Below are 11631 nucleotides of genomic sequence, written 5' to 3' on the forward strand. Positions count from 1 at the left end.
TATGTCTCCATTCGCATTCTTCCACATTCACACTTGGTATTTTGAGTGGGCACTAGGAATACAAAACATAGACTGTTGGACAAAAACACCACAATATCCTGGATATGGTTGTCGCCATCTTGTGCTGTTGATGTCAGTTGGAGCTGGGCTCAATGCAGTGGTTATCATGGAGAAGGGAAGTTACCCTGTTTTTAAAGCATCATATAACTAATAAAAACGAATAAAAACTCTGGAACATACATCAGTGTTGTAAGAACCACCTAAAATGGATAAAACCATCTTTGAGGACACGTGTACTAACATGGAGGAGGCGGGATTCATGACCTATACTGCAGCCGACACCAGGGGGCAGTCAAGATGATGTGGTGGTAGTTTTTATCCATCTTTATATGCATTGAAACTCATGATGTTCAAAGAGTTAAGGGATACTTACTGGACATCTTGGTTCCGCAGTGGAAAGGGAGGAACCAGTCACATATTTTAAAAGTTGTGAAAACGGTGACAGAGGAAGGAAGACACATCATCGGCACTGATGAAATATGGCCGACAGTTTGCTTCATTACAATGAACATGGACAAGGTTCTCTTCTGATTAAAAATGTTGCAGAATGCAGCTTCTCTAGAACTGGCTCTATAAAAAGACCAACCTTCTTATCTTGCTGTTAACTCAGCCTGACTTTGTCTCATGCTATGTGTGGATCGTCGATATTTGATCTTTTATTCATTCTTGTTTTATCTTTTGTGTTTTCAACTGGATTTTCATCTGTTGGGTTTTCTCTCATTTGTTGCATTGATTTTGATCATATCATCATACAACTTATTCTCTTTTTCTATACCTGTAATATTTTCAGACAGTCCAGAACTTCGGCTCAGCTCCTGTTGTGTTTAAATGTGCTATAAGGCTTGACTTGAATTTGGATTCAGTCCAACAAACTCCAGTCCTGCTCCTGTAAATACTCTCAAGAGCATGAATCCAGAGCTGGAAATTATTTGACTATACGCCCATTTGAATAACGTTAACCAGCTGCTACTTAGCCCAGATGTTGTAGGAAATGATTTATCATTTTTAACGAAAGTATGCATCCGTGACCTGTTTTGAAATACAAACTTTTTAACTGGGCTCATGTCTGAGAGTTTTTGGCAATTCAGTATTCAGAGACAGATGTTTTTTTCATATATTTTCATGACCTTTGTTAATATAATTGAGAAATATACAGTATTCCAACATCATAGAGTAGAAGTTCTTAAATGTACTCCACGTGCAAAATAAAATAGAGATTACAATACAATTTACAAAACATGAAATTCTATATGACCTATAAGGAAACCATATATATATACGAACACAATAAATGCAATTAGACTATTAAACTCTATAAACACAAATGTGAATAATGATGATTTTAGCTGCAGGCACTGAAAACCACTTTATCTCTTGAAATAGCACAAACCTTTACACATCTTTTAACACCGAATATGGTTTTACTCATACAACATGAAAAATTCAATACTTTGACCAGCACAGGTTGTCATTGAGGCATGAATCATTTTAATAGCGCACCAGTAAATCAAAAGACAATCTCTCTGCCTCTACCTGTCACATATTATATGTGTTGCTCTTGGTTCCCTGTGGCCATTCGGTGAACGGGACCTGTGCCTGTTCTGTCACACTTTGATCATTCCTGTTATTGCCCGTTTGCCAACAACATCTGTCAAATGTGGTTTTCAGTCACGACCGCGAGCTCCTTAGTTCCTGCTGCAAATCACAGCATCTACTATGCAGCGGTGTTACGGGTCGGACACATAACACCAGCAACACCTGAGCAATCTAATGCAACACAGGGCTGAAGCTCTGCAACCGCTGAGTCACACCCTTTTGAAGATGATGTTACACTTTCATTAAGAGAGCCTCACAAGTGTCTCAGGGCGGCGACGACAACTGGATCAATCAATTAACTGTTTGAAAGGGTAAATGAAATACCAACGATTTAGATTTAGTTTAATCGTTGGAGTCAAATGATTCCTGCCTGCAACTTTTCAAACATTTTTGGAGTTTCAGACTTTTTGGTCCGATTTGGTGAAATGTCTGACAGCATCTTTGAGGGCTGTAGGATATTGTGACAGTTATTATTCACTTTTTTCAATATAGACACAAGAGTAAGACACACATGGATTTTTGAGGAACAATACAACATATTAAATTTAACTTTTTTAAGGGGATAAACATATTTCTATGTAAAAATGTAAACGAAAAGGCATTGTTTATCATTTTTATCTGTAAAAAAGCTCATATTGAAATGTTCGGCCTGACTGGACACTGATTGATCCACTGACAGAGAAATAAGGCAAGCAGAATTCAATGTTGCTGTCAGTAGAATAGTTGCTTCACTACCTTCTCTTTGAGAATCCGTGGCCCAGCTGCAGACAACAACATTTCATCATAGACTCTGTTTCTCTTTGTATTGGAAGGATGTGGGATTTCATTTCTTTTTATAGATGTTTTATGTTTGTGTTTCATCCACACGTCTCAAACAATCAGCAAACAAAGTGATAAATCTTACATTCCACTCAACTGTCAATGTCTGATTCACACTCAACGGGTGTTAAACAGACAAAACTTGAAAAAACACAAGAGGGCTGTCAAGAAGAAGAGTTCGAAGCTTTGTTTCTACTGCAGTTATTAATCATTATTAATATCCATGCATTGGAAAGCCTCTGAAGTTTTGATAGAATGATCAGCTCCATGTAATATCAGGGGCATTCAAAGGGACTTTACTACCGTCCTTCATGGATCCGTCCCTTTCACTGAATGTTGCCAATAAATTTGATGGGAATATTAGCATAATAAACTAGAATGGCACTTAAAGCACATACCAGGCCCGACAGTCTACTTTAGTACAATCAAGCTACAACAAATTACAGTTACAACAACAAAATACAACAGTTATCTAAATTAACCTGATTTTCTTTTACAATGCTTTCCGGAATTCCTCCTTAGGAAAATGGTGAAAGTATAGAAAAAATTTCTCACGATGTTAAAGAAAGTGAAAGAAAAAGCCTAGATCTGACCCCTGATCCAGAGTCACACCAATGTAATAAATAATAAAGACAAACATACAAATCCTCCTTGGCGGAGATAAGTAACCATAGAAAAATAAAAAATAATTTTTTTTTTTTTTTTTTTTTTTTTTTGAAACTAACAATTTAGTAGCACTTAAATGGCACTTACTTATAGCACAATTATTGTAGTTTTGCTCTATTTTTGAAAAAATTGTACTTTTTTGATTTTTTTTGTTCTGGGTTTTTACCTCGGGTACCCTTGAATGCACTTATTATAAGTAGCTTTGGATAAAAGTGTCAGCTAAATGTTATGTAATGGAGTATGGCCCACTGTATTGTACTTCTCAGTTAACACCGTTACGCCCCCCCCACCCCCACCCCCACCCTGAGCGACGCGATTGTCAACAGTTTGCTCCAGGGCAGGGGTGCGTGGCGGCGTGAGTGGCCCAGACCTTCGTATTTTTTTCTGTATGTGGCCCTCGGGATAAAAAGTTTGGACACCCCTGCTCTAGATAATGCCCATCCTCTGGTCGTGAGAAATGTTAAACAGCTTGTCCGACCGTACTTGTCTCGGTTGTCAACGGCAATAAAGTCAATTAAACAGCACATTGGCAGGAATGGCAGCAGCAGCGCTTTTTCACAGCAACTTTGTCCAATCACACGTTGAAATTAACAGCATGAGCTCGTCACTTTAACACTTTCAATAGTCGTCCTGTTTTTCCTTGTGCGATAGACAGCCGGATTTCAAAGACCCAGCCGCAACAACACCACTCTCTCTGAGGTGGTTGATTTTCAGCCACGTCCTCTTTGCTAGAGCAAGCAACACAATGAAAGAAGCTCCGGGTTTCCTATTTAAAAGAAACTTCAACGCCACAGTACACTGCAACAGAACAGTGGAAGATATTCATTCAGCTCCTATTGTTCAGAATCCCCCGGTGTAGTAGACTGGCCTGGACTAAACATTCATTAATTTATTAATTCAGGATCAGTTCAGTTACAGTATTATTTGTCCCAGGAAGACGATTTGTTTGCATCAGAGTGAACATGAAGCCGAAGGAACAGTAGACCGTACAAAACAACAGGCGAGGGCATTCAATGCAAAACGATATGCGTTCAAAAAAACCCAGCAGACTCACGTTCGTCCCAACAGAGCGACAGAGGCCTGGAAGCTATGATTCAACTCTCAAACCACATCTTCCTAAATATACGGCTCCTGTAAGTAGAACACTGCAGACAAGAAAAAGAAAAGTTCACTCAGTCGGCCGTCGTATCAATCCAGCGGCGGCGCTATATAATGGAAACAGAGCAGTACACAGTGTATTCGATGTCTGGAGTCTGACCTCAATCCTTCCCTGCAAGTAAACACCAACCTCAGCAAAGAGAAGATTGGGCAGTGACAGTGATAAAGTCCTCCACAGGGGAATCAGAGTCTCCAGGTGGATGCCGGGGTGGAGGTGGTGCTGGTGAAATGCTGGATGAGCAGCAGCACTGCAGCAATACAGGCTTCAATTGACTTATGGGCTTTCTCCAGCTATGCACCTCAGACCACCAGGGGACTGAAGTGACTGGTGAATTGATACGGATCATATGTCTGAATCCACCGATCCACCTCATGTGGAGCAGCACACGTAAGCTGTTTTCCAAAAGGAACTCCAGAAAGTATCCACACCAAGATGTGCTGACATTTTTTCTGGAGTTCGCCTTTCACACGAGAAGAACGCAGCAGGAGCCAGGGTCAGACGCATTTAAACAGGAATAGGAACAGGTATGTTTCCAGGGCAGTAAGGCAAGGGGTAGTGCCTGGGTAGATGAAGGAGGGAAGACTTTACATATAAATTCAGTTGCTGAGATCACATCTTTTAGTTTACAGCACATAGACACAGATTCTATCCAAGTTGACATCAGCATCTTCTAATAATATGACACCTCTTTTTCATTCTAAGTCAATTATAACCTTTATTTTTTGTTTTGCATCTGTCGCATGTTAGAAAAATCAACGCGCCAGCATGCTTGCGATGAATTCTCTTGACAATATCCTGCTGTATTCTCACATGGACATTGTACTTGGGTGATAGCAGAAAAGCTCAGGAGAACACATTCAGCCCCTCCAGATAATTCCAGGATAATATCAAGAGTTGAGTTCATGTCTGAAAGCGACTGTAAACAAGTCACTCGTGCTGCAATAACTATACTACTACACGATAAAATCACAGCAATTTGAAATTTGATGGCGACTAGTGAGATGTTATGCAAAGCGGAGGATCACTGTGAGTGAGGACTTCAGGACTTCAGGACTTCAGGGCTTCAGGGCTTCAGGTTAGCAGACGTGTGGAGTAGCAGCACTATGATGTAAATTATAGTTACATGTGAAGTATGGGGAGGAAATGGGAAATGAACTCCCTATGCTGTGAAGGACTCCGGCCGTGTTGAGTTTCCTTTAAAGCCATTATTACAGGAAAATGCTTCACGTGAATGGGCTGAGTGTGAGACAGACTCATATTTACATTTCTAAAGCCATTACACAATAGTAACCTCCACTTGAGACCAAATTGGCAGCTCAACAAAAAGCAATACAAGCAACCTGGGAGGAAATATACATGAAAGAGCAGTTAATTATATTCATATTAATAATAAAGCACATTGCACATAATACATGGCAGCAGCAGGAGTAGATCTGAGCAGCCAGTACAAGCATTAACATCACATCTGAGAAATATTTGGCTACACACCAATGTTTTCAGGACTAAACAGAGCATCATCAAATTGTAAATATTTACAGTAAATATTCATGCTTGCAGTAATACACCACAGCAAAGGACTTGTACGTGTAAGTTAATGGCAATAAACCTTGAGTTTGATTGAGTAAAACTTTGAAACTTCTCCAAAATTGAATATTTTATTATTTTCTATCATTGTTAACTCCTGTCAACATATTTAGGATTTTGACAGAACCATCTGAACATATAAAGTTGGTATTTTAAGAATAATGGTTGGCCTTTTTCTGAAATGCTTCTGAAATTATCCATCCCTTATTAAAGAAGGTAATTACTGGTTGCAGCCCGACGCCACTTCTATGCTGTCGTAATCCTACCTCGTCGGGCTGATGCCGTCTCATGTCTCACCGGGACACTTGAAGAGCATTGTTAACGTTATCAGGGGAACACTTGTGCTTTTCCTACTACGATATGTCAAAATGTCTGCCGTGAAAAAAAGTCCTATCTGGTCGGGCTGAGGACCATCAGTCCATTGTGTCTGGTAAACGCTAGCGGTTCAATAAAGCAATCAAAACAGAAAAAGAGAAAACGGCTTCTCCAGAGCAGATAAGGAAAGACACGGGTGGATCCAATAACACATGACTCCCCTCCACTGACCTGTGTCGGCGAGCCAGCACCAACAATGAGAACAACGTAAATGGAATTCCGCTTTAATTGTTATTGATTGCCGCTCTGCTTGTCCTGCCGAGGCGTCTCAAGATCCCCGTAACAGGTACCGAGCAAATCCACAGCTTCATTTGGGACATTCAAAGTAAAGGTTATTTTACCGGGTATCAAAAACTGCACGATGCAAAGGTGTTAAAATCTTGAAAATTACAAGAAAGAAAGATTAATTGTACTGACTGAGTCTAAGCTGCTACTAGTTGCGGATTGAGTTCTTATAATTAAGGGAAATCCAAACATTGCCGATTATTTATAACATAATACATATATTTTCTCCAATGTCCTTATGGTCCATACTCTGTCGTGCCACTTCCACTTAATTTTCTGTGGAGATGTTCACACCATATAAAGTCCAAAATACGTAAATGTCCAACGAACACAGTCAAAAACTGTTTGTCTCTCTACATCAGAAGAATCTGTGATTGCTACTATGAACTTAAATCCCCCCCCCCTAACTGCTCAGGAGGGAAATACACCTGAAATCAAAAATCAAATCTATGGCTCCTACAGCTACAGGTGGAATCCATCAGCCCTTAAGCAAACCAACAATTTTCTCCAGTCACATTAATGGTATATTGTAAAGTTAGGAGATTGTGTAAAACATGAATAAATAAATCTTTCTTGACATATTCCATTCAATACAATACAAAGACAAGATATTTAATGTGCAAATAGATTTTTTTCTTTATGGTTTTTGCACATAAACGCTCAATCTGAACTTGATGCCTGCAATATATTTATTGTCTGACTTTATTTGTATTTCATGCCGCCGCCACCGATTTTTGGAGGTAAACAGGGGCCTGCAAGCAAATAAAACCTGACAGACAACAAACATTTATCTGATTGAACGCCGTGGAGACACTCGTAAAATGGTTTAATTGCTGGCAGGATATTTGACTTGTAACACGACTCTATTGAGCTGAGCTGTCGGGTTTATGAAAAGGAAGAAAATTGCCGAGTGGTTCGTGCTCACGACGGATCGGTTTGGGGGCATTTCAGATGTGATCGCCTCTGACAGAGCCACAGTGGAGGCAAGAAATCCTGCCTCAACATTAGCTATGGTCCACTAGAAGAAAAAAACATCTGTGGTCTGTGTGTATGTGTGTGTTTCTGTGTGCAGGTGTGCATGTGTGTGTATGGGATGTGATGTGACACGAACCCCCTGCTGCTGGGTAACCCCACTGTGTGAGATCTGACAGCTCCCACTGCTGTTTCCTGGAGGGGATAAAAGAGTGCCACTGTGTGTCTGTGTGTGTGTGAGTGGTGTGTGTGTGTGTGTGTGTGACTCAGATAGTGAAGAGGAGGAGGAAGTGGCCAAAAAGACGAGAGAGACACCAAAGCTTTTTCCAACACAAGCTTATCTGTGCGAGCAGGAAAACACACGACGGCCCACTTTCCTTTTGAAACCCACAACAACCGGACTGATGATAGATGATATCTGTAAAAAGGAAATCTTTAGATTCACACTCATCAAAAGTCGTACATGTAATTAAGCCCTCGGCGCCGCTCCTCGTCTGAAGATGGCGAGGGAACGGTCCGACTTCTCTCTCAAAACACGGAGACGTGAGGGAAATCAGCTTTTCGGTTAACTTTCAGTGAAGACTTTCTAAAACCTACGAAGTTTTGAGAAGTAAAATTAATATACAGTTAGACGTGGGTTTGCACTTCGAGAAAACAGGTGCAATTAAAATTTCATTTTAAAAAGTAAAGACATGATAAGTGCATCTACTAGTCCTTGTGTCGTGCAACAGAAAAACATAATTTAAAGGGAAAGTCTCAGACAACTTTCATGTTTCTGTAGCATTTCCAAGCCGTTGGTGCACTCTGGCTATTAAAACCATATTCATATGGATGGATGGATGGATTTGGACAGGCTGAGAGATCATGATGCATCAGATACAGTCTCAAAGTAAAGTATACATTACATCACATGATTTGATCTGCTTGTTTACTCCAATACTTAAAAAATTAATTAATTATAAATCTCAAGAGGCCACGGATTCAGAAAGTCTCAAGTTATATCTGATATCTAAATGATAATGAGCAAATATGCTAAATCTCTGTTATATTCCAATCTTGAAACATGCATGAAGCTTTTTGTCATAATGAAAGCTTCTTACCAGCTCTGTAGAGGACAACATTTGCCAGTGTCTGTGTTTTCCCAGAGAAGCGACACAGGCTGAAACCCCCGAGCTGTAACCGGAGCCCTCTGCCAGGCTGGCTCACATCTACACACTGAATATTGAAATAGCACCTACAAAATGTCAGGCTGTGTTTTCATACTTTGCAGGGATGTTCACTGTGTATTAAAGAACTCAAGCTGGAAGTGAAGGAGGGATTATGATTTGGGTGAACTGCTGCAATAAAAGGTTTCATCTGTAGCTGCAGAGCAAGAGCTGCAGAACCTTGTGGGGAATAATGTTGAAACTGATATGTAACTAAAGTAATTTCAGAAGCTACTGTGGTGGTTCTACTTCATTTGATCAAGAGTGAAAAAGTATTTTCTCTTCTCTTTGCTATAACTCTTCATCCCAAAGAGCTCCAAATCAAAAATGACTGAGTTTCCAGAGGAGGAGTCTACATGTCCAAGTTTAAGGAAAGTGGACAGTTCCTCATTAGTATTGAGGCATTGTCTCACATCTGCATAAGTAAAAATGCTATTTACTTTGAAGTACAGTTCAGAGCAACACTTTAGTGAGTCATGGCTATTTTTTCTTTGCAGCATGTGGATGACTAATGCCAGAGTGAATACAGGGATATACAGCTGAGGGCAATGTTTGCGTCTCTAAACACACCAAATGAAAAACTAATCAGACCGGATGTTTTCGTGGCTGTTAGACTGAAGGCCCCTGACTTACCCCCCCCCCCCACACACACACACACACTCACATGTTATGAGTTTCAAATCTTCAATGAAGCATTGATCAAAAGTTTGACTCCAGATGGGAATTAAAGAGAAAAGCTCATTTCACTTTCCCCCCCATTAGATCCTGCTTAAGCAACCATCTTATTTAAATCAACAGGATTGGTTACAAGTCACCAGTGAATGATTGAATCAGCGACAATATCACATTAAACCATCACACCAACATTTACAGGTGATTTTGTCAAGTGAGTGAAGGAAGATTAAAGGTTGTAAGAGACATTCACTGTTTTGTGATAGTTTGTTGGGAGTTTCCATTTTATTAGGAACACCGATGCTGCCAAACTGTTCTCCTCTCTCGCTGTGGGCTGCCGTTTGACTGATTTCCCCCCAATCACCTTCAGTCTCCATATTCAGTTTCCTCTCATCCTGAACATACTCAAGGTTCAGTCAAGCACCAGTGTTAAACCCCAGGGGCGGTCCACACACAGCCCCACCCCCTTTCAACCCTGATGACATCACGAGAGAACTCAAGGCCAAATAGACTCGATTATACATCATTTTCTTTTCTTTTTGTACATGGGACTAGTTTTTGTTCAAGTTTTAATAGAAATCTTTCTGAATTTTACCCATATTTGATCAGCCCCTTTTGGCCTCCTAAATGATGAGAACTGACACCTCGAACTACTGTATCATAAATTATTATAGCCTTATTAAGGTAGCATTTAGTGCCACGCTCTTGTATACGACTGCAAACGTTATGAAGTTATTTATAAAGATAATCTCTAAATCCTTATTTTAGACTGAATCTGACAAGAGATAACAGATAACGCTCTTTGTTTTACATGAGGATGAATGAGTGGAAAATACACAGGACTGGTTAAAGCAATTTTTACTGTAACAGGATATATTGCATAAGTTAGACAGGAGATGAGAAGATCAAACTCTGATGGGAACCTGAAATAAAATCACCAATAACAGAAGAAAATTATATATATAACACTTTCCTTCTTTTTACAACTTTTTTTCAGGTCAACTAACTTTTGAATCCTCAGTCACAGTCCTAAGGAGCCACGGTGAATAAAAGTCCTAGGAATATGTTTTCCTCCAAATATTTACAGTATCGAACAAGAGGAATAGTTTAACTAAAAAAGTATGCAATGCTTCAAATTGGCTCCAACGATCAGACTAAAACATGATTTAAAAGTTAAAGGGTCAGTGTGTTATCACGTGAAAGGGCTTTAATGGCAGAGATTGAATATAAAATAATCCCACTGAGGTTTTCACTAGTTTGTAATCATTTTCTTCATCCAAGAATGGGTCTATTATATTTAAATACTCAACCTGTTCCTTTCTAGGGAGGCTGCCATGTTTGTAAGAGCAAGGTGAGGGGAGGGGTATTCATTCAGCTGCAACATGCAACTTCACCACTAAATGTCGCCACTAAATTTAACACACTGAACCTTTAAACCTAATTTTTTAAAAAAACTGCATATTCTGCACTTTCATACAGTGGTGTAACAACTCGAACAAGAACAAAGGCCATTTGACCCAAACGATGAAAGCTCCAGCAGCTCCCCCTCCCCCCCTCTGTCTCTGCACACCCCCAGCATCAGTCCTGGTACTCGGTGTACTTCTTGGCCGAGCCGTGCACCTTGCTGGCCGGGTACTTGAGCCGGTTCAGGGCCATCTTCCGGAGCACGGCCTGGGGCAGGTCGACCCGGCACTTCTCCGCCAGCTCCACCAGGTAGATGAGCACGTCGCTGAGCTCCTGGCCCAGCTGCTCTCGCTCCGCCTCGCTCCAGCCGGGCAGACCCTCGGCCACCTCGCCACGCCACTGGAACAGCTCGGACACCTCGCCCACCTCGCCCACCATGGCCAGCAGCAGGTTCCGGGGCTGGTGGAACTGGTTCCAGTCCCGCTCATCCGTGAACTCGGCCTGCAGCCGCCGGATGTCCTCGATGGTGGGCTGCGGGGTGAAGGTGAAGCCCCCTGGCCGTCCCGGGGCTCTGTTCAGCGGCTTGGGGCTCGGTGAAGCCTCCGGTCCGGCTCCGTTCACCGCAGGGGCGCCATCTTTGACTCCACAGTCGTTTCCGCTAGTAGCCATCATCTTTTTAAAAAGTTTGAGACAAGTTTCTCCGTCTGTCAACAACCTGCTCGTCCACCACGCCGCTGAGAAGTCCCGCCAGTTATCCACCCGGAAGTGACGACACTTTATCTGGGGAGAAAAACCGGAACATCCTCAATATCCTGGGATTTGTAGTTCCAACCC

At 41.2% G+C, this 11631-nt stretch overlaps 1 protein-coding gene across 1 annotated transcript; it reads right to left on the minus strand.

Moving 5' to 3' along the window:
- Positions 1-10971: 10971 nt before the first annotated feature.
- Positions 10972-11518, minus strand: dctpp1 (dCTP pyrophosphatase 1). Its single transcript, XM_061095125.1, has one exon. It carries the CDS (start codon positions 11467-11469, stop codon positions 10972-10974), a length of 498 nt encoding a protein of 165 aa, XP_060951108.1. The 5' UTR covers positions 11470-11518.
- Positions 11519-11631: the final 113 nt, after the last annotated feature.

The sequence above is a fragment of the Limanda limanda genome, chromosome 2 (assembly GCF_963576545.1).
Source record: "Limanda limanda chromosome 2, fLimLim1.1, whole genome shotgun sequence".
Classification (NCBI taxonomy): domain Eukaryota; kingdom Metazoa; phylum Chordata; class Actinopteri; order Pleuronectiformes; family Pleuronectidae; genus Limanda; species Limanda limanda.